The 25,203-nt window shown below is 40.1% G+C and overlaps 1 protein-coding gene across 1 annotated transcript in view; it reads left to right on the forward strand.

Annotated features, from left to right (window-relative positions):
- The window catches only part of LOC117337568 (C-Maf-inducing protein-like), a 94,482-nt gene that overhangs the window by 14,378 nt on the left and 54,901 nt on the right, over window positions 1–25,203 (forward strand). The window contains exon 2 of the mRNA XM_033898606.1: window positions 22,062–22,190. Within this exon, the coding sequence (XP_033754497.1) occupies window positions 22,062–22,190 (129 nt within the window). The remainder of the gene's footprint in view (window positions 1–22,061; window positions 22,191–25,203) is intronic.

Here is a 25,203-nt window from a genome sequence, read left to right on the forward strand (position 1 = left end):
AGATACAAATCCTACCGTTATAGAAATTAACTTAATTAATTAACAAATGAGGGGATACAAATCCTATGGCTATAGCTAGAAATCAGCATATTTATGTGAAAGAAAGGATGTTAAAAGATAGATTATTTTTGTTTTGTTAATATTGTATGTATCCAATTCACTTGTCAAGTTGTGAATGGAGGAAACCATATTGAAAAGAACCAGCAAAAACTTTATTTTTTTTTTACAATGTTGATGTAAAAATCCATGTCTTTCTGGAAATTAGAAAAAATGGTTTGTATATCGATATATATACCTTTAATAAATCAAAGCCATTATTAAATATTCATTTATATCACACAGTACTAGGTAATAACTAATAATTATAGATTATATATAATAATAATTAATACTAAAGAAATATGGACAATATAATAATGGTAATAAACGTTTAAATAAAAAAATAAGCCTTAATCTTTATGAGCTATTTTCTTTAAACCAAACCAAATCCTATTATTTATAAGTTTAAGACTTTTTTTTTTTTAAATGCTTGTCTTAACGCACATCATCCACAATAAATTCACACCTGTCAAGTCCATGGCCATCCTGCTGATTGTGTGTACATCACACCCTGACCCCATGCATGACTGCTCACCACCCCCTCCCTAATTGTCTTTGATGACAATCATTATATACACCTAGGTGTAAGAGTCACCAGGTATGCAGAGAGGAACACATATATAAAAGTGAACAGGGAACCACTGCAAATTGTATATGTCATATTTGCTGTCACTTAAATTGACATGTCATGATTAAATAGATAAGTCTGTTTATAAAACATACACCCCTGCAGTCCATTCTCCCAATATCTTAAAAACTCCTTTAATCCTCCAATTATCAAAAAAAGAGTTCATTAATACTTTCTAGTTTATAAATTCATTGTATTGAACACCCATATACAGATAAGGTTTCGTATGAATAGGGGGGATACTTTTCCTATGGGGGGGATACAAATCCTATGGCCAGTTTTAGTATCCGGATACAAATCCTATGGGGGATACTTATCTTATATGACAGGGGCACTGTATCCATACTCCATCAGGTTCAATCAAATATGGCTGTGCCTTGTTGATGGGTCGAACAGATAATACTCATGATCAAATAATAGCCTTATTATTTCCCGAGAGAGATTTTGACATTTTTCTTCACAATTTTATAAAGATACCAAAATTTAGAGTCAGGTGGATACCATTTCATCTCCAAACTTTCCTGATAGTGGCTTTAGTTCCAAGATGGTTTCAGAATAAGCTCTTAAATTTTTAAGAGTAATTGTAGCGGGAAACAGGAGAAAAGTAGTTTTATATGGCCATGATATTGCCATTTCTTTCTTACTGAATCTGATCCACCGTAATGTTTATACTTTGTTTACACAAAAACTGAGATTAAAATCATAATGTGTTCAAATTGTACTGTAATGTCAATCAGGCTGATGATCTAGATCGATCATCGTCTTTGTCTGTTGACACACTAACCAAATTGTAGTTGTCAGTTTCTTATCTTAGCAAGCTAACCCAAGTGAGGCTCTCGCGCATCGCTCGGCTTGAAAAATCAATAGTATATCACATGACCCCTATACACACAGCATGCTTCCCGAAGGTGCATATTTGAATACATCTGCTATTAAGATATTTGTTTGGTGAAAAAAATTGGATCCAATTGAGATGATTTGATGGTGTAGATTATATTATCGAGTTTTGCTTTGTGACATTTGGTTATCAGATGTCTGAAGAGGGATTACATTGTTGACAGCCATTCCACAAGGAATCCGTATCTGCTTAAAATGTGATCGGTACATCAATTAATGTATAAACAAGAGATTTTTTTATATGAAATTAATGAATGTTTTACCATAACTTTCAAGTATGAAATTTTTTATTAGGTACCAATAGATGAAATGTATGCTTCAATGTTTCTATGCAGATAATTACCATCAGAATGATTTGTGAAAATAAAGTGATTTAAATTTAATGTGAGAAATCAGCTGGAATATCCCTCAAATCTCAGGGTAAAAATAGGGCAGCTCCGAAATAAGGTCACTCTGACCTAAATTTCGACCTTTGACCTACATCAAAGCAATATATAAGGGGCCGCGGTGGCCGAGTGGTTAAGGTGTCCCGACACTTTAACACTAGCCCTCCACCTCTGGGTTGCGAGTTCGAAACCTACGTGGGGCAGTTGCCAGGTACTGACTGTAGGCCGGTGGTTTTTCTCTGGGTACTCCGGCTTTCCTCCACCTCCAAAACCTGGCACGTCTTTAAATGACCCTGGCTGTTAATAGGACGTTAAACAAAAACAAACAAACAAACAAACAATTGTGCAGGCTTTTATTTCCTACACCATGCCCACTTGACACTTGAACTATACATATACTACAGGCATGGATTCACCTAGATGAAGCGGTGTTGTGTGTAAAAATTAGGTCACTTTGATCTATATTTTGAAAATATAAACTTTATTTATTTTACAACAATTGCAAATCAAGTTATATTAATCACGCTTGTTGGCCCTGGATTGAAGTGTGTGAGGGGTCTTACTGTGGGAGGAAACTGGAGCACCCGGGGAAAACCCTCGTGGTCGAGCAGGTGACCCCATATACCTTTTCGAATTCACTACCGACTGTGGTATTGATCTCTGCATGGCTGCCTAAGTGTTACCACTGCCACCTGATCGACCCTCTATATATATTTATACTATACTGAGAATTTGGCTGGTGAATGTTTTTTATTCAATTGAGTTGCTGATGAATTAATGACCTTTGAATTAGAGAAAGTTTGATGTTTGTGTTATGATCTGCAATACCCAACATTTCCAGTAGCTCTAGCAGAGCGTAGGTTTACTATAGAATTACTGATAACAGACTGCCTGGTAATTGAACTGTCCTATGGGGAAATAGATTACCATTATCAGATCAGCTATATCCAGTCAAATTATCTGATCCTGTTTAATGCAGAGGTTCTACTGAACCAGGGATGTTCTTATATACTTTGTACCAAATGTACCAGGGCATAAGGGGTCGTCCCAATATACACCAAATGTACCAGGGCCTAAGGGGTCATCCCAATATACACCAAATGTACCAGGGCCTAAGGGGACGTCCCAATATACACCAAATGTACCAGGGCCTAAGGGGACGTCCCAATATACACCAGATGTACCAGGGCCTAAGGGGTCGTCCCAATATACACCAAATGTACCAGGGCCTAAGGGGACGTCCCAATATACTTTGTACCAAATGTATCGGGGACCTCTGGGATCTCTTGTTATTCAAATTTTGTAGAGAAGTTCCTGAAGGATATTTCTTAATCTTCATATATAAGTGGTACCTGGTAGCTGTTTCTGTCTCCAGTGGTACTGGGTAGCTGTTTCTGTCTCCAGTGGTACTGGGTAGCTGTTTCTGTCTCCAGTGATACTGGGTAGCTGTTTCTGTCTCCAGTGGTACTGGGTAGCTGTTTCTGTCTCCAGTGGTACTGGGTAGCTGTTTCTGTCTCCAGTGATACTGGGTAGTTGTTTCTGTCTCCAGTGATACTGGGTAGCTGTTTCTGTCTCCAGTGGTACGGTGTAGCTGTTTCAACCTCCAGTGGTACTGGGTAGCTGTTTCAACCTCCAGTGGTACTGGGTAGCTGTTTCTGTCTCCAGTGGTACTGGGTAGCTGTTTCTGTCTCCAGTGGTACTGGGTAGCTGTTTCTGTCTCCAGTGGTACTGGGTAGCTGTTTCTGTCTCCAGTGGTACCTGGTAGCTGTTTCTGTCTCCAGTGGTACTGGGTAGCTGTTTCTGTCTCCAGTGGTACTGGGTAGCTGTTTCTGTCTCCAGTGATACTGGGTAGTTGTTTCTGTCTCCAGTGGTACTGGGTAGCTGTTTCTGTCTCCAGTGGTACTGGGTAGTTGTTTCTGTCTCCAGTGGTACTGGGTAGTTGTTTCTGTCTCCAGTGATACTGGGTAGCTGTTTCAACCTCCAGTGGTACTGGGTAGCTGTTTCTGTCTCCAGTGGTACTGGGTAGCTGTTTCTGTCTCCAGTGGTACTGGGTAGCTGTTTCTGTCTCCAGTGGTACTGGGTAGCTGTTTCTGTCTCCAGTGGTACCTGGTAGCTGTTTCTGTCTCCAGTGGTACTGGGTAGCTGTTTCTGTCTCCAGTGGTACTGGGTAGCTGTTTCTGTCTCCAGTGATACTGGGTAGTTGTTTCTGTCTCCAGTGGTACTGGGTAGCTGTTTCTGTCTCCAGTCGTACTGGGTAGTTGTTTCTGTCTCCAGTGGTACTGGGTAGTTGTTTCTGTCTCCAGTGATACTGGGTAGCTGTTTCAACCTCCAGTGGTACTGGGTAGCTGTTTCTGTCTCCAGTGGTACTGGGTAGCTGTTTCTGTCTCCAGTGGTACTGGGTAGCTGTTTCTGTCTCCAGTGGTACTGGGTAGCTGTTTCTGTCTCCAGTGGTACTGGGTAGCTGTTTCTGTCTCCAGTGGTACAGTGGTAGCTGTTTCTGTCTTCAGTGGTACTGGGTAGCTGTTTCAACCTCCAGTGGTACTGGGTAGCTGTTTCTGTCTCCAGTGGTACAGTGTAGCTGTTTCTGTCTTCAGTGGTACTGGGTAGCTGTTTCAACCTCCAGTGGTACTGGGTAGCTGTTTCTGTCTCCAGTGGTACTGGGTAGCTGTTTCAAGCTCCAGTGGTACCTGGTAGCTGTTTCTGTCTCCAGTGGTACTGGGTAGCTGTTTCTGTCTCCAGTGGTACTGGGTAGCTGTTTCTGTCTCCAGTGGTACTGGGTAGCTGTTTCAACCTCCAGTGGTACTGGGTAGCCGTTTCTACCTCCAGTGGTACTGGGTAGCTGTTTCAACCTCCAGTGGTACTGGGTAGCTGTTTCTGTCTCCAGTGGTACTTGGTAGCTGTTTCTGTCTCCAGTGGTACTGGGTAGTTGTTTCTGTCTCCAGTGGTACTGGGTAGCTGTTTCAACCTCCAGTGGTACTGGGTATCTGTTTCTTTCCTCAGTGATACTGTAGAGGCAAAAAATGTGGAAATCAAGAAGCTTAAGTTGAGTAAGAAAAAAATTACCCCGGAGACTGAAAAATTACACTGGGGACTCAAAAATTACCCCGGAGACTCAAAAATTACCCTGAGTGCTCAAAAACTACCCTGTGCATCAAAAATTACTCTGGGGCTCAAAAGTGACCCTGTTGGCACAAAAATTACCCTTGGGACTCAAAACTTACCCTTGGGACTCAAAACATATACTGGAGGCTCAAGTCTTACCCTAGGGACTCAAAATTTACACTGGAGACTCAAAATCTTACCCTGGGGACTCAAAACTATCCTGGGCCTCGGAACTTACCCTGGGGACTCAAAAGTTGCCATGTGGGCTCAAAAATTACCCTGGGGACCAAAAAATGCACCAGTTTTTTTCAGGTAATTAGCTATATAGCATTAAATTAAAGCTACTTGTTGTATTGACAGCAAAATTGTTGAAAAATAATTAGCTAACGATCACTGTGATATTGCCCAGAGTTAAATGTGTTACTGCATACTAATGAAACCGACTCCCACACAAATGTGAAACTGTCAATCGGTACAGGTATAAGGCTAGATTATACAGAAGTAACTTGGAGGGAACCAATCAATTCTGTTGAATTAAAATTTATTTGAAGCATTTATGGTTTGGTGTCAATTAGGAGCATTACAAGAAGTTCTATCATAGCATTACTCGATTTTATTGGACATCTTTGGCAGTACAAGGAGTGTGTATATAGTCTCTGATGGTACATTTTATTCTCATCACCATGGCCAAGAGGCATACAGAGTCATTAGAGAGACCTTAATAAACAGTCATAGGATCCCTGACTGACCTTATACAGTTATAAGAGTGACCTTGACCTATATATTCTTATGGCATTGATGTCAAACTAATTTACTACTGAATTATCAAAATCCTAAAATGATGCTAAATGATGCTGCCCTGCAGGTAGGGCGTAAAAATTGTACCTGCTGCCCCCATTGCATGATCGTAAGAGGTGACTAAATTTGGGATCTTATCTTTTCTCTTCTTTCTGAACAACTTTCTTCTTCCTAATGTCTCCCTTGACAATGCCTCACTTTTGGCTTTTAATTGAGCGTTCGCTGCTGTGAGGAAGGCTTTGGGTTCTGTTCCCTAGCCGAGACATACCAGAGTCTTTAAAAATGGTAGTTGCTACTCCTGCTTAGCGCTCAGTATATTTGGAGTGGGACGACTGGTTCGCCCATTGTCAGTATAATGTGACTGTGTGGGGTGTGCTGCGGGGTGTCTTCTGCAGTATGCTTCAGTGAGGTAGCACTATAAATCGGCAAAAGATCCGGCCTATCAAAAGGATACTTAACACGAACATACCACAGCCTCCCAACACACACATACACACTCACCACACGCATGCATATCGCACGCATGGGAGGCCGTCCTTAAATGACCTTAGCTGTTAATAGGACGTTAAACAAAATAAACCAAACCAAACCAAACCTAAAATGATGTTTAAGTCTGTTTACATTGTTGATGGAATCAATAATTTTGCCATGTTATCATTGGTCAGTCACTGAGATCCAATGAAGAGACATGTATTTTACAAGAAATCAATGACGGGCAATCAAACAATGAAGAAATGATGCCACCAAATATTAAGCTATAAAACATTAATTTGTTTGTACTGTAGTATAGTTTACCCATGACCTATCGCTACCCGAATCTACCGCCACCCCCGCATACTGCTACATAAAGCTCTGGAACGGTTTCCCTCGTATATAATTCCCTCGATAATTTCACCACCCTCGCATACCGCAAACTGCCATGTTTGTTAAAGTACAATGGTCCCGAATTGCTATATTTTCCTCGACAATATCGCCATTTTGTTTTGCTTTTGGTTGATCAAGGAACGCCTTAGTGTTCTATTTATAGACATAGGACATTTCCTGTTTTCACTTGCAAACTGTACAGGTGACGTAGCTTTACGCTTGGATGATTTTCTTTCGTTGAGTTATATTGATATTCTTATGTTTTTAGCCCACCATCATCAGATGGTGGGCTATTCAAATCGCCCTGCGTCCGTGGTCCGTGGTCCGTCCGTCCGTCCGTCCCTCCGTCCGTCCGTCCGTAAACAATTCTTGTTATCGCTAATCCTCAGAAAGTACTGAAGGGATCTTTCTCAAATTTCATATGTGGGTTCCCCTTGGTGCCTAGTTATGCATATTGCATTTTGAGACCAATCGGAAAACAACATGGCCGACAGGCAGCCATCTTGGATTTTGACAATTGAAGTTTGTTATCGCTATTTCTGAGAAAGTACTCAACGGATCTTTCTCAAATTTCATATGTAGGCTCCCCTTGGTGCCTAGTTATGCATATTGCATTTTGAGACCAATCAGAAAACAACATGGCCGACAGGCAGCCATCTTGGATTTTGATAATTGAAGTTTGTTATCGCTATTTCTGAGAAAGTACTGAAGGGATCTTTCTCAAATTTCATATGTAGGTTCCCCTTGGTGCCTAGTTATGCATATTGCATTTTGAGACAAATCGGAAAACAACATGGCCGACAGGCAGCCATCTTGGATTTTGATAATTGAAGTTTGTTATCGCTATTTCTGAGAAAGTACTGAAGGGATCTTTCTCAAATTTCATATGTAGGTTCCCCCTGGTGCCTAGTTATGCATATTGCATTTTGAGACCTATCGGAAAACAACATGGCCAACAGGCGGCCATCTTGGATTTTGATAATTGAAGTTTGTTATCGCTATTTCTGAGAAAGTACTAAGGGGATCTTTCTCAAATTTCATATGTAGGTTCCCCCTGGTGCCTAGTTATGCATATTGCATTTTGAGACCTATCGGAAAACAACATGGCCAACAGGCGGCCATCTTGGATTTTGACAATTGAAGTTTGTTATCGCTATTTCTCAAAAAGTACTGAAGCGATCTTTCTCAAATTTCATATATAGGTTCCCCTTGGTGCCTAGTTGTGCATATTACATTTTGAGACCTATCGGAAAACAACATGGCCGACAGGCAGCCATCTTAGATTTTGACAATTGAAGTTTGTTATCGCTATTTCTCAGAAAGTAATGAAGGGATCTTTCTCAAATTTTCATATGTAGGTTCCCCTGGGTGCCTAGTGATTCATATTGCATTTTGAGACTAATCGTAAAACAACATGGCCGACAGGCAGCCATCTTAGATTTTGACAATTGAAACTTGTTATCGCTATTTCTAAGAAAGTACTGAAGGGATCTTTCTCAAATTTCATATGTAGGTTCCCCTTGGTGCCTAGTTATGCATATTGGATTTTGAGACCAATCGGAAAACAACATGGCCAACAGGCAGCCATTTTGGATTTTGACATTTGAAGTTTGTTATCGCTATTTTTCAGAAAGTACTGAAGGGATCTTTCTCAAACATTTTTGTAAGTTCCCCTTGGTCTGTAGTTCTGCATATTGCATCTTGGGACCATTAGGAAAACAACATGGCCGACAGGCAACCATCTTGGATTTTGACAATTGAAGTTTGTTATCGCTATTTATCAGAAATTGCTGAAGGGATCTTTCTGAAATTTCATTTGTAGGTTGCCCTCTGTGCCTAGTTATGCATATTAGATTTTGAGACCAGTCAGAAAACAACCTGCCCGACAGGCAGCCATCTTGTATTTTGACAATTGAAGTTTGTTATCGCTATTTTACAGAAGGTACTGAAGGGATCTTTCTCAATTTCATATGTAGGTTCCCCTTGGTCCCTGGTGTTGCATTTTGGGACCAATTCGAAAACAACAGACAGCCATTATCGCTAAATCTTAAATTTTTTATAGAGGTTCCTCTTGTTTGAAAAGTACTAGAGGGCTGTTTCTGAATTTACACAGATTAGTAAGACTTAGAGGAAGGGAAAAGTAGAGAAAAGATCAATCTGACATGGAACCTATAAAGATCATTCAATGGTGGGCGCCAAGATCCCTCTGGGATCTCTTGTTATTATATGTCACATCAACCGACACTTATGGTTTGAAATTGGCTTGGAATAAAAGCAGGACTGATTTCTACTCACTTTTTTTTTGTTCCTATTGTGTATGGTATGAATGTTTCGCCAGTCTAGATAGAAAAGATACAGCTGAATACTTTCACATAAAGTTCGACAGAAAAAGCGGATGGCATGCGCGCGCGGCAAAAGTAGATCAATTACTCTTTCCAAAAATTTGTGAATTATATAAAAATATAGCCTATTGAATAATTGACCAAGGAATCTACATTATGTACATGTATACTGTAAATCGTGTGACGTTACGGCGAGATTATCTGGTTAACGTTGGTAATGCGATCTCTTATACCATTTCATGGTTATAATTTCTATAATTCGATACTATCACCACCCTTGTTATACCGCCATAACTGGTGTGGACGAAATGTGGCGATATAACGAGGGTAGACTGAATGTTCAGTGATGATACCAAATATTAATTTGCTTGTATTGTCCAGTGATCTTGATGGCACCAAAATAATTTGTTTGTATGTCCAATGATAGCACCAAATATTAATTTGCCTGTGTATATGCCCAATGATGGTACGTACTTCAAACATTAATCAATACCTGTTAGAAAACTATTTATCCAATAATTACGCTTGTTCACAACAGATATGTCACTTGATAAAAAAAATTGTTACAGTGTGTTATTGTTTTTGTTTACACACTTTGGTGTGTAACCACTTTCAAAGCCTCTGATTGGTTATTTCTGTCCTCCAACAATTCTTATTGGTTATAACCTTTGGCCTTTGACCACGGAACTTTGGCATGACAGGGTGAGAGGGGTGTCCTCATGGAAAGGTTGATTAATCTGGGGTTTGAGTGATACAATATAAAATTGGATGGTAAAATAAGGTGAAATCGCTGTCTTTAATCGTATAATCATTTGAAGGAAACTCTCGTTACTTAATTTTAAATAAACTATATAAAGCTAAATGTCTTTTTCAAATTAACTTGAGTAAGATAAAGATGATAAACAACTGTCACTTGTTGGAGAACCTCTATTTATCCAGCAAGATAATCTGGTGCCAGTCTATTGAAGTTCAGCACAAATGTTGAAAAATGGTATTTCACTGTTCTTCAATACAACAAGCTCGCCCCCTTCTATGAAGCAAAGTTTAAATTACAGGATTAATTTATAAAGAAGAATGTGTGAAATCAGCGTTCATTCTTCAGAACCTATTTTTGAACATATACATTGAATTATAAATACCTGTTACATTGCAATCTAATTAAAATCAGATGTTCATTAATCCATTCCGTATGAGCAGAGAGTTTACAGAGTAGTTAATGAAATCTAATTTTAAATAGATTGGTGATATTGGCAAATGCTGTGATTATTATGTTCTCCAAAAATATACAAAGTTTCTGTACTTTGTATAAATGCAAGTAATATGTTCACAGTTGAAAAGGCAAAAAGTGCATATATGAGGATATATTGGAAGTGGAATCAAGTTTGTATGGTGTATCAGCGTTTTGTGTGTAGTTTATGGAACTGTCTGAATTATCTTGTGTAAACAACCCGGAACCTATTGCTGCACTACTGTAGTTTTAGAAATGGTTTGTTTACATTTGCTCGTGAGAAGAACAGCCTGGCAGTTGAGCATTAATAGGGAAAAAACTTCTTTGTTGTACAAGCATGGTTAGCACTAGCTCCCAGGCCCGTTTCAAGAGTACTGCTGATAATGATTATCAGATATCAAGGCAAGCTTGAAAACATTTCTTGTTTATTTTTTTTACAGAGCTGATAAAGACCATAAAGAGGTGGGGACAATAAGCATGTGACATTATCAGTCTGTTTTTGTATTTATCCTTTGATAATAAGTGACATTTATCCCCAGCATTGCATATATTGTTGACAAATTCAAGACTACTTTATTCAGAGCCACTTATTTTCTTATCCATGGCCAGTCCTATTATCCAGTCATCATTAATCTGATTGTAAAATTGATGTATACCTGCTTATCTGATTGTCCCACTACCCGGCCACCACTAATCTGATAGTCCCACTACCCGGCCACCACTAATCTGATAGTCCCACTACCCGGCCACCACTAATCTGATAGTCCCACTACCCGGCCACCACTAATCTGATAGTCCCACTACCCGGCCACCACTAATCTGATAGTCCCACTACCCGGCCACCACTAATCTACAATTGATGTATACCCACTAATCTGATAGTCCCACTACCCGGCCACCACTAATCTGATAGTCCCACTACCCGGCCACCACTAATCTGATAGTCCCACTACCCGGCCACCACTAATCTGATAGTCCCACTACCCGGCCACCACTAATCTGATAGTCCCACTACCCGGCCACCACTAATCTGATAGTCCCACTACCCAGCCACCACTAATCTGATAGTCCCACTACCCGGCCACCACTAATCTGATAGTCCAACTACCCGGCCACCACTAATCTGATAGTCCCACTCTCCAGTCACCACTAATCTGTTTGTCCCACTACCCAGCCACCACTAATCTGATAGTCCCACTACCCGGCCATCACTAATCTGATAGTCCCACTACCCAGCCACCACTAATCTGATAGTCCCACTTCCCAGCCACCACTAATCTGGTTGTCCCTCTATCAAGCCACCACTAATCTGGTTGTCCCACTATCCAGTCACCACTAATCTGGTTGTCCCTCTATTAAGCCACCACTAATCTGGTTGTCCCACTATCCAGTCTCAACTAATCTGGTTGTCCCACTATCCAGTCACCACTAATCTGGTTGTCCCTCTATCAAGCCACCACTAATCTGGTTGTCCCTCTATCAAGCCACCACTAATCTGGTTGTCCCTCTATCAAGCCAACACTTATCGTGGTTGTCCCTCTATCAAGCCACCACTAATCTGGTTGTCCCTCTATCAAGCCACCACTAATCTGGTTGTCCCACTATCCAGTCACCACTAATCTGGTCGTCCCACTATCCAGTCACCACTAATCTAGTCGTCCCACTATCCAGTCACCACTAATCTGGTTGTCCCACTATCCAGTCACCACTAATCTGGTCGTCCCACTATCCAGTCACCACTAACCTAGTTGTCCCTCTATCAAGCCACCACTAATCTGGTTGTCCCACTATCCAGTCACCACTAATCTGGTCGTCCCACTATCCAGTCACCACTAATCTGGTCGTCCCACTATCCAGTCACCACTAATCTGGTTGTCCCTATCAAGTCACCACTAATCTGGTTGTCCCAATTAATCTGCATCCTGAACTTGAGGATAGTTAAGAATTGGCAAAGATTATTTTAATTATTTTATAAAGCTGGTCTATTTTCCAAAATTGTCTTATTACCGGATGTCAATATGTATTCAGATTGTGAAGCTGAGTGTAAGAGGTGCCAGATTTTGAGCTGTGTAAAAAAAGAAGAAAGTGAGAAGCTGATGTAAATATTTACCAGCAGAAAAGGTTACTTGGATGTAGCCCCAGGTTTTCCATAGGAAACAAGTGTTACATGGGAGATAAGATGATCGCTGATCATGTGTCTGACATATTATGAGCCTGCAATAGGTACCAGCGATGAAATATAAACTTTTGGCATCATATTTATTGCATCATGAAAAATATGCGGGCACATATCAATGATAATGTCAACATTGAGCTTCCTCGGAAACTGACATAAAACTGATTTTATATATATATACCATCATATGTATACCGTAATCAACCTAATAGGTGCACCTCCTGTTTCTATAATAAGCACACCACAACTGTTTTCTTTGAAAGATAAGTGTGCTTTAATTTAAAGTCCATTAAAAGGTCGTTCAGTTACTTCACAACATGTTATCAGTAGTCTGATATTCAGAATCACTGCTGTACCCAAAGCATTCAGAAGCACTGCTGTACCCATAGCATTCAGAAACACTATATAATTCATAGCATTCAGAAGCACTGCTGTACCCATAGCATTCAGAAGCACTGCTGTACCCATAGCATTCAGAAACACTATATAATTCATAGCATTCAGAAGCGCTGCTGTACCCATAGCATTCAGAATCACTGCTGTACCCATAGCATTCAGAAGCACTGCTGTACCCAAAGCATTCAGAAGCACTGCTGTACCCAAAGCATTCAGAAGCACTGCTGTACCCAAAGCATTCAGAAGCACTGCTGTACCCATAGCATTCAGAAGCACTGCTGTACCCAAAGCATTCAGAAGCCCTGCTGTACCTAAAGCATTCAGAAGCACTGCTGTACCCAAAGCATTCAGAAGCACTGCTGTACCCAAAGCATTCAGAAGCACTGCTGTACCCAAAGCATTCAGAAGCACTGCTGTATCCAAAGCATTCAGAAGCACTGCTGTACCCAAAGCATTCAGAAGCACTGCTGTACCCAAAGCATTCAGAAGCACTGTTGTACCCAAAGCATTCAGAAGCACTATATAATTCATAGCATTCAGAAGCACTGCTGTACCCAAAGCATTCAGAAGCACTGCTGTACCCATAGCATTCAGAATCACTGTTGTACCCATAGCATTCAGAAACACTATATAATTCATAGCATTCAGAATCACTGCTGTACCCATAGCATTCAGAATCACTGCTGTACCCATAGCATTCAGAATCACTGCTGTACCCAAAGCATTCAGAAGCACTGCTGTACCCAAAGCATTCAGAAGCACTGCTGTACCCAAAGCATTCAGAAGCACTGGTGTACCCATAGCATTCAGAAGCACTGCTGTACCCAAAGCATTCAGAAGCCCTGCTGTACCCAAAGCATTCAGAAGCACTGCTGTACCCAAAGCATTCAGAAGCACAGCTGTACCCATAGCAATCAGAAGCACATACTGTACCCATAGCATTCAGAAGCACATACTGTACCCATAGCAATCAGAAGCACATACTGTATCCATAGTATATATTAAGAAGCACTTAAAGGCAGTGTAGTACCTATGTGTCATTTAATCATTCATTATTAAATAAATTATACAATAACCCATGACATGAGCACATGTGTAAGTACTGTTATCAGAGTTTACACTGCCTGCTTTAGATAGATAGGGTCCTTTTCTGATCAAATGGGGGACAGTAAAAATGTTTTAATGGATTTCCTGAAAATAAATGTAACCCCGGAGTCCTTTTCACTTCCAGTGCTTCAAAAGTTTATTATAAATCTTGTAAGAACAGAATTTAAAAAAAAAACTGCATTCATCATTGTAAAATTTCTTTATCAACTTTAGTCTATCACCAGCATTCATAGGTATCTAGGAGCATGTATGGCCTATATATGTTAATGTTAACAGGCAGTTATAGCATATTATAAAGGGTTACTTAAACACTAAGGATCTATATATGATGTATTGTCACAAAAACATCGGCCGTTTTTTAAGTCAAAGGTTCTATGATGTAGCCTCACAAAAACTTCGGCTGTTTTAAAAGTAAAAGACTCTTTGATACATCGGCCGTTTTAATTGATATAACAATATCACGTACACGTGTAATGAAAAAAAACATCAGAAACTTTCTTTGATCTTGGAATGCTGTTTTCGTGTGTTGAAAAATCGGTAAATAATAATTACTGGTAAAATAATGGGTTGGTGCAGCAGTCATCTATATCTCCATTAATATTAAATTATGATAATGGCATGGTAACAAAAACAATGGAAGATATTTTTTTTAAATTTATTTGTTCAACTTGAGAATCATTTCCCTGAAAATCGGATATATATTTTCCCCATGAATAATGTAGATTCAATGACTATAAAATTAAGTAAGAATGTCTCCTTTAACACAAGAACAGCCACTTTCATTTGTTTTGCTAACAGTCTACAGATAATAGCGTTGACGTCGTGTTCAATGAGCATTGGTCATCCATGTACTATGCTGACATTTTGCTTTAAATCTACAAAATTTGAGGTACATTGTTGGATTAAAAGTTATGACATGTAGCATGTGTATCAATTTACATAGGAATGACAGCGTATTCAAATCCTTTGATAGAACATGTACATTAATCCCATCATCAAACGGTCATTAATATAGCTGCCAAATCCGGCATTCATGCTAGGTTTATTGTCACAGCCCTATTGAATTACTTGATATTTTCCCTGCAGTTGACCGCGCGGACAGAGTCAGATAATTATAAGTGGATCTATAAACATGTTCTAATGATTCTACGTTGATGACGATCCTAAAGTTGACCAAGCAGAATATGTAAAGCCAAATGACTTATTAAGGTTGATATCGTGCACACGACAGCTATATATAGTAATATTTGTACATTTGTATGTTATCATTAACTGATAATCACATGAGGAGGCAGTTTCATAATGAGCTGTTAACTGTTCGTTCTAAAGGTTTTTGGATGTGACAGCTGGACAAAACAGCTGTACATGGAATTATATATAATTAGCTGCCGATACATACATTACAATGGTATAATCACATTTCTACCTCACCTGGTCCGAAGGACCAAGGTGAGCTTATGCCATACCGTGGCATCCGTCTTCCGTCCGTCAGTCCTGTCAACAATTGACTTATTTGACTTCGAATTCTTCTTCATAACCGCTGATCGGAATTTGAACAAATTTGGTCAAAGCATCCCTTAATGGGTAGGGGACTCAAAATTGTACAAATGATGGGGCTGAGAGGCGGGGCCAAAAGGGGTCAGTTTGGCAGAATTGATATGAACGACTTCTGCTCTGAAACTAAGCCATGGGCATGGCTATCAATCATATTTGCCTGGTAGCATCCCTATGGGGTGGGGATTCAAAATTGAACAAATGGTGGGACTGATCCCCCAGGGGCCTGAGGGGCGGAGCCAAAGTGGTCAATTTGTTTAAACAATTTCTCTGAAACTAAGCAATGGATATCACTCACATTTGTATGGTAGCATGGTTATGGGGTGGGGATTCAAAATTGTACAAATTTTGGGGTAGACCAGGGGGCTGAGGGTGGGGCCAAAAGGGGTCAAATTGGCTAACTTGATATTAACAACGTTAACTTCTTCTCTGAAACTTAGCAATGGTTTGACTGGTAGCATCCTTTTGGGGTAGGGATTCAAAATTGCATAAAGGAAGGAGCTGACCCCCCCCAGGGGGCAGAGGGCATGGTCAAAAGGGGTCAATTGGTCTAAACAAGTTCTTCTCTGAAACTAAGCAATGGATATCACTCACATTTGTATGGTAGCATCCCTATGGGGTCGCGCCAAAAGTCAATTTCATTTCACGGATTAATGCACTTTTGGCATTTTTAGTATTAAAATAAAGCCAATGTACATGTACCTATATAAAATGCTTATGATATATATTGACATCGCAATACCAGCAACAAATGTACTTCAGCATCATTCTTGTTTCATATCTCATGAAACCAGGTGAGCGATACAGGCCCTCTGGGCCTCTTGTTTGATTTTGATTGGAATTCATTCTAACTTGGTTAACATTATCAGCATGGGATGACAATTTGATGGCATGCACATGTTGGCCCTGACTGACCCCTAGGGGCTGATGGGTGTGGCCAAAAAAGGTAAATTAAATTAACTGAAATATTTCAAATCTCAGGTGACCGTTAAGGCCCTTGGGCCTCTTGTTATAATTTTATTGCCATTGGACCTTGTGAACACGATAACTTGAGTAAATATGAACAGATTTTCATGAAGCTTGCATTTGGTATGCAGCCTTATATCAATATGCAATTTCAGTGAAATGTTGCAGAAACCTTTCATGGCCAAAGGTCAACCAAAATTGTAAATTATCTGGTCCCCAACCCCCAGGGCACTAATAGGCAGGGCTAAAAGGGGTGAAATTGACTGAAATTTCAAAAACTGCTTCTCAAGACCAAAATAAGGCAGAATTAACTACTCTTCATAGATAGAAAGGTCTGGAGGCTCTTTACCAATATTATGAATTTCATGACCCTGGGGCCTCAAGTTTGCCCCTTGGGAAAGGGTAAACTTTAATATAGTTTATAAGGAAATCATATTTTTGACTATCATTTGTTTGATTTCTATTGGAATTCATTCTAACTTGGTTATACAAACATTATCAGCATGAGATGACAGTTTGATGGTATATTTAAACATGTTGGCCATGACTGGCCCCAGGGGCTGATGGGTGGGGCCAAAAAGGGTCAAACTAACTATTTCAAAACTCAAGTGATCGCTAAGCCCCATTGGCCTCTTGTTGTCATTTAGAGGTCGGATGAGTTTTATTACCGGCAGCTGTGAGCATAACTTGGGTAAATATGAATTGATTTGGATGAAATTTGGTATCTTGTGAGTTTTATATCAATAAATATAAGATATTGAGCAGTTTTCCTTGCTGGTACCGATCTGATCATAATAGTAATTAAATGCCTTACTTTTTGAGACCAAAAAGGGCGATGGATGATTATTTTAGGTTTTTTTTCCCAAAATAAGGGAAATTGGTGCGCTGCATGAATATTGACTGTTTTACTTGATTTTAAAGCAATAGATTAAATTTGAAAGTTTAGAAGAATATTGCTGTGAAAGATGACCGAATATACAATGTTATATACGTATATACTCAATATCTATATTGCCAACAATGTAGTCTACGATCACACTAGTATGGGTGCGTAAAATACGTCCTAATACGAGCTTGACCAAGTGTAGTCTACGCCGAATATAGTCATGCATGGCCGAACATCACCCTTGGGACGAGGTGATATAAACACCTTCGCTTAGAGAAGTCAGCTCGTCACGTACATTCACAACAATATTGATATTTTTTGGAGATATTAATCATATGAAAACAACAAAGAGTTGTATATGGTAAAAATGCAATTAGTATACATTTTGATATCTAAAATTATTTTCTTTCTTTTTTATGTAACTCAAAAAGATTCACAGCTTTGTAAAATATTTTACATTAAAGTTTTTAAAGGTTATATTTATCTGAAGGTTAAGGTCATTTATCAGTTTAGATTTTCCTTTACCCTAATCCCACCACACGCCCTATGTGTAGTACACATGGCTTCTGTGTACACATTTATGCAGTATACCACCCACTGCCATTGTGATGTTTGTTAAAAATTATTTCCCTTTTATTCAGTTATAACTTTTTCATTTTTCAAGGTAGAAGAAAAAACTTTAAAGCGTTTTATCAGTAAATCATCACCTTTTCATCTGTCATGTTAATATGTTAACAGAGTTAAAGTTTATAACAAAATAAAATGAAGAGTGCCAACTCCTGAATCCAGGTATCTAAATGTTGTATTGAAAAGGAATGCTGGTTGCCGACATGTTTCGGCCTAAGGTAGGCCGTCCTCAGGGCACAGCTTACATAGTACAGTGTTACATGATGTACAGGTAGTGGTAAGTGGAGACAATGGAGGTCATGTGAAGACATTATGACGTCATCAATAAGTTGCCAAGGAAGTGGTTAAGGAGTACAGACATAGTTCACTTGTGATTGGTCTAAAATAAAGAAATACAGTCAAACTTTGATGTTTCGAAGTTCAAGGGACTAACAGAAAAACTTTGAAACAGCGGGACTTCGAATTATTCATGGTTGACAATAGATCGATGTTTTCTTGATAATGACCATATCTGTTAACGTTACATGTCCTCGGTGTCTTCGTGTCAATCGTCGCCTGTCAGGCTCACATAGAAAAGTTTAGTTAATTTATACCTCAAACACAACAAAATAAAAATACTTTTCATTAATTATACCTAAGCATTTTATTAATTAAACAAACTATGTATCGGTTACAAAACACTTATATCGCGTTTAACAGATAAAGGAAAAGAAGTACAATGCACACTTACGTAAGTCATTAGGCTTTTCTTCTAAAGACACGTGCGTTTACGTTATGTGTATATAAAATACGGAATGCCGATCGGTTGGAGAATGCATGATTGAATGACATATAAGTTTGAAATGTGACACTTTGAATATGAGTGAAGACATTGCTAATTGTTTGTGTTTAAAATTGGTCCGCTTGTTTTATAGTTCCGTACAATTTACTCACCGACCGCTGATTTCAATGGCGGCGGAGATTATCAGAGACGACTACCGAAATGTTTTATCAGAGTGATTAAATGTCATGGCTTCTAAATACACCATTTATCTTTAGATCAATTTGGTCTGATTATTAATTAACCCCATGATCGGGAGTGACAACACACGCTATCGTTATCCATATGGTCAGTCAGGGCATTTGGGGGAGAGGTGTGAAATCTTGCCGCAGGGGTCACTACAAACACCTGTCCAGTGGTCAGTACAGGTCATTTTTTTGTTCGAATCATGAGATGTCAACTACCTATAATATCATAGCTAACGGGTCATGAAAAAAGTTCGATACATCGAAAACTTCGATTTATAAAAATTCGAATCATACATAGGTTCGTTAGTAGTGTTATATAGTGAGAAAATTCGGGACCAAGCAAAAAGTTCGATACAGCGAGAAATTTGAATCAACGAAGTTCGAATCATCGAGGTTTGACTGTAGATAGGAGAGCAATAAAAGAGTTTTCTAGTTGTTTGAGCAATTATATAGACAAATAAAGAGTAGAAAGAAAAGTTCATAAAGTTCAGAAAGCTAGTTGACTGGCAGTTGTGTATAGTCCAAGTATAGAGCAAACTTTAGTAAACAGAAAACAAACAGAGTTAAAGTTTGTAAGCAGCATGCCTTTAATTCATGTTGTTAGATATTCTAGCTAGCAACAAAGACCACACTAGTCAGAGCTTTATGTAATGCCTGTGTCCATATATAAGCGCCATTTTGACTGAGTGATAAGGTGAATGGAGGGATCAAGGGGGTCGCTATATTTAGCTTAATCTCATAAAATCTTGTGGGAAAAAAACAAAAATGGCATTAGTCAAAATACTGGAGGGAATTACAAAATAGGGAATTCAGGCTCTCCTCCCCGGAGGCAATTAATGACTTGAAAATAACGGAGATTTTAGGTCTAGGGTCCTGGTATTATATTAGGCCATTAGTATATATGTTAGGATGAAGGACTACCATGTTTATTCAAATGAATTACCTTGGCCTACTTTCAAGGTCACTGCATTGGGTCAAATACATTAAGTTTTAGTTTAAAAGAAAAAATCACCTATCATTTTCGATACCAGAAATCGCTGGTGACAGATAAGGCCCATGGGCCTCTTGTTCATTTTCCTTATGGATTAAAGTAATTGTCTGTAAAGTGGTAATTTTGTCCATTTTGCTAAATGTCACTTCCAAACCTGTTAACTAAAGAACATCACTTATTCATTTAATTTCTCATGTTACCACATAATTGATGTTGAAGAGTTCAGAAATATGTTAATTTTTTCCTGAACTAATGTGAAATTGTGAAATTTTGTGGCATTTTTGACAGTTTGAGGAATTTCAGTTGATGGTTGACTGGTTGTATATATAAAGCAAGTTTATTACAAGTTGGATATGTAATGCTCTATTTTGATAGCAATCATAAATTGTTCGACCTCATGATCATGATAAAATGCTACCATTATGGTTTCAATTTGCTCAAATTCAAATTCAATTTTCAGCTATCAAGGGACTTAGAGAAACTTGATTGGCGCAGAACATATCAACCCCTCAAACCATAATATACTTTAAATTTCATTGATTATAAATTGATTATAAAAGTATTCAAATTTCAGAAATTATGATATAAGAAATGTGTATATTGACATATATATATATATATATATAGCTTAGAAACTCAAATGATGAAGGAAGACAACTTTTTGACTCTTGCCCTGACCGGGCCTCGAACTCACGATCTACGGCACCCAATCGCCTAGCCAGAAATATCCGCAGCTTATACCGCTGCACCACATCGGCGTTCTTAAAAAAGAACGTTTCAATGGCGCAGTGATGGTCGGCCATAGATATATAGATATACAGGACCAGTAAGTTATCTGATGAATACATACTAAATATCAGGGGCCTCAATAGCTCAATTGGTTAGAGCGCCGGCCAGTCGTAACCTCCAGTGAAGATTGGAGGTACGTGTTTGACATTCTCCACTCATGTTGGTTTGTATATCTCGGTCTGTGCATGCTGTCACAGATTTTTCTTGGGCAAGACACTTGACCCTAATTGCTCTGGATGGCATCCGATGGGCCTTCCGTATGTTGTTCATTGAGGTAGTCACCAACTACTACAAAGACAACCCACCTCAAAATTACACTGGTTGTTAACAGGACAATAAACCCAGAAAACAAACAAAGATACTTTAGACCAATGGCAACTTCCTGTATATTTATGTTTGTAAGATGCTGGACTGTCTTCAAATGTAATATAAACAACTGTTCGTTTTCTAATATACAACCTTTATTGAATTTATGAGTATGGCGAAATTAAAGCTGAAGACAAGAAAATGCTGATGTAACAGGAACCAGAGAATTGTTTACTGTCAATATGATTAAAGAAAATTATATAAAAAATAGTATTATTCTAGCTAAAGGTATAGTAAATGTCCTGCATGTGGGGAAAAAAAAACTTGTTTCTGTCCTAAAAAAGGGCCAGTTCAATTTATGACAAAGTAGATCAAACTAGCTCATAAAATTTCACTCAAGGATTCATTGTCTTCACTTTTAGGTCCTATTTTGACCATTTCTGCCAATTCTCACACTTTCGTCTTGGACTCATCTTATAATAAATTCAAAAGTTCAATCTTTATTATTTATCATTACTAGGACACTCCTTAAAGGGAGACAATTTCCACCACCTTGAAATGACCTTGGCCATTGACAAGGTGATCAACTCAGCAAACAGATTTAGATCGAATACTTTGATACAATGTTCATTGATGTAGCCACCAGCTACTACAAAGATACCTCAGAATTAGCTGTTCTCGGGGTGATCAACCTACATATGTATTAAACAAACAAATTTAAATAGCTTACCTCCCCTTTTATGTTCATTGAGGTAACCACCAGCTACTACAAAGATATATCCCTCTTCAGCGTTACATACAGCTGTTCATGGGGTGATCAAAATAATTAAAATTCAAGGCAAACTGACCATTTAACGATGTATATGTTGCCAGAAAGCAGTACTGGTATGTTGTTTATTTTTATGTTACAGCCAGTCGGTATGATGGAGACCGGTATCCCGTATTCCAGTATTGAAGATGCACACATTATATCACGATGGGACGCTGGCCAAAAATTCTGTATACGCATCACTATCCAGGATGGCTCACTGTTATTACAGGTAAAATTTCTTGTTATATATTTCCATTGACCAATAGGTATGACATAACAATGTCAAAATGTCTCAGTGTTTAAGTGTTGGGTTTTTGCAATTTGATGTCATCTTCCCCACTTCCATTTAGTGTTGCTATGTTGCTAGCAGATTATTATCATGAAAGTGCTGACTCAAATGAATTTGATGCAAAAAGGTTTAAGGCTTAAGAAAGCGTGTGTCGGTGTGACATCATCTTGGGACATTAAAAGACTGTTTATGTCAATCTGACATCATTTTGAGACTTTACAAGACTGTTTAAATCAATGTGACATCATTTTGGGACTTTACAAGGCTGTTTATGTCAATGTGACATCATTTTGGGACTTTACAAGGCTGAAGATCTCCTGGCTATCCAATGTTCTGTGTACTATGTGTTTATACTGCAGTGATTACACTTAATTGTTACAGTTGTGGGGTCGGTCGATCGTTACAGTTCAGGGGTCAGTCGATTGTTACAGTTCCCGGGTCGGTCGATTGTTACAGTTCCCGGGTCGGTCGATTGTTACAGTTCCCGGGTCGGTCGATCATTACAGTTCTCGGGTCGGTCGATCATTACAGTTCTGTGGTCGGTCGATTGTTACAGTTGTGGGGTCCGTCGATCGTTACAGTTCCCGGGTCGGTCGATTGTTACAGTTCCCGGGTCGGTCGATTGTTACAGTTCCCGGGTCGGTCGATCATTACAGTTCCCGGGTCGGTCGATCATTACAGTTCTGTGGTCGGTCGATTGTTACAGTTCCGGGTCGGTCGATTGTTACACTTCTCGGGTCGGTCGATTGTTACAGTTCCGGGGTCGGTCGATTGTTACAGTTCCGGGGTCGGTCGATTGTTACACTTCTCGGGTCAGTCGATTGTTACAGTTCTCGGGTCGGTCGATTGTTACAGTTCGGGGGTCGGTCGATTGTTAAAGTTCCGGGGTCGGTCGATTGTTACAGTTGTGGGGTCCGTCGATTGTTACACTTCTTGGGTCGGTCGATTGTTACAGTTCGGGGGTCGGTCGATTGTTAAAGTTCCGGGGTCAGTCGATTGTTACAGTTCTGGGTCAGTCGATTGTTACAGTTCCGGGGTCAGTCGATTGTTACCGTTCTCGGTCGGTCGGTTGTTACAGTCCCGGGGTCAGTGGGTTGTTACAGTTCCGGGGTCAGTGGGTTGTTACAGTTCTGGGGTCAGTGGATTGTTACAGTTCTGGGGTCAGTGGGTTGTTACAGTTCTGGGGTCAGTGGGTTGTTACAGTTCCGGGGTCAGTGGGTTGTTACAGTTCTGGGGTCAGTGGGTTGTTACAGTTCCGGGGTCAGTGGGTTGTTACAGTTCCGAGGTCAATGGATTGTTACAGTTCCGGGGTCAGTGGGTTGTTACAGTTCCGGGGTCAGTGGGTTGTTACAGTTCCGGGGTCAGTGGGTTGTTACAGTTGCGAGGTCAGTGGATTGTTACAGTTCTGGGGTCAGTGGATTGTTACAGTTCTGGGGTCAATGGGTTGTTACAGTTCCGGGGTCAGTGGGTTGTTACAGTTCCGGGGTCAGTGGGTTGTTACAGTTCTGGGGTCAATGGGTTGTTACAGTTCCGGGGTCAGTGGGTTGTTACAGTTCCGGGGTCAGTGGGTTGTTACAGTTCTGGGGTCAATGGGTTGTTACAGTTCCGGGGTCAGTGGATTGTTACAGTTCCGGGGTCATTGGATTTTAACAGTTCCGGAGTCAGTGGATTGTTACAGTTCCCGGGGTCAGTGGATTGTTACAGTTACGAGGTCAGTGGATTGTTACAGTTCCGGGGTCGGTCGGTTGTTACAGTCCCGGGGTCAGTGGATTGTTACAGTTCCGAGGTCAATGGATTGTTACAGTTCTGGGGTCAGTGGGTTGTTACAGTTCTGGGGTCAGTGGGTTGTTACAGTTCCGGGATCAGTGGGTTGTTACAGTTCCGGGGTCAGTGGGTTGTTACAGTTCCGGGGTCAGTGGGTTGTTACAGTTCTGGGGTCAGTGGGTTGTTACAGTTCCGGGGTCAGTGGGTTGTTACAGTTCCGGGGTCAGTGGATTGTTACAGTTCCGGGGTCATTGGATTTTAACAGTTCCGGAGTCAGTGGATTGTTACAGTTCCCGGGGTCAGTGGATTGTTACAATTACGAGGTCAGTGGATTGTTACAGTTCTGGGGTCAGTGGATTGTTACAGTTCCGGGGTCATTGGATTTTAACAGTTCCGGAGTCAGTGGATTGTTACAGTTCTTGGGTCAGTGGATTGTTACAGTTCTGGGGTCAGTGGATTGTTACAGTTACGAGGTCAATGGATTGTTACAGGTCCGGGGACAGTGGATTGTTACAGTTCCCGGGGTCAGTGGATTGTTACAGTTACGAGGTCAGTGAATTGTTACAGTTCCGGGGTCAGTGGATTGTTACAGTTCCGTAGTCAGTGGATTGTTACAGTTCTGGGGTCAGTGGATTGTTACAGTTCCGGGGTCGGTCGATTGTTACAGTTCCGTAGTCAGTGGATTGTTACAGTTCTGGGGTCAGTGGATTGTTACAGTTGCGAGGTCAGTGGATTGTTACAGTTCCGTGGTCAGTGGATTGTTACAGTTCCGTAGTCAGTGGATTGTTACAGTTCTGGGGTCAGTGGATTGTTACAGTTCTGGGGTCAGTGGATTGTTACAGTTGCGGGGTCAGTGGATTGTTACAGTTCTGGGGTCGGTCGATTGCTACAGTTCCGGGGTCAGTGGATTGTTACAGTTGCGGGGTCAGTGGATTGTTACAGTTCTGGGGTCAATGGATTGTTACAGTTCCGGGGTCAGTGGATTGTTACAGTTCCGGGGTCGGTCGATTGTTACAGTTCCGTAGTCAGTGGATTGTTACAGTTCTGGGGTCAGTGGATTGTTACAGTTCCGGGGTCAGTGGATTGTTACAGTTCCGTGGTCAGTCGATTGTTACAGTTCCGGGGTCAGTGGATTGTTACAGTTCCGGGGTCGATTGTTGTTGTATCTGTGTCCACCCAGGACAGTGGC

The sequence above is a fragment of the Pecten maximus genome, chromosome 11, assembly GCF_902652985.1.
Source record: "Pecten maximus chromosome 11, xPecMax1.1, whole genome shotgun sequence".
Classification (NCBI taxonomy): domain Eukaryota; kingdom Metazoa; phylum Mollusca; class Bivalvia; order Pectinida; family Pectinidae; genus Pecten; species Pecten maximus.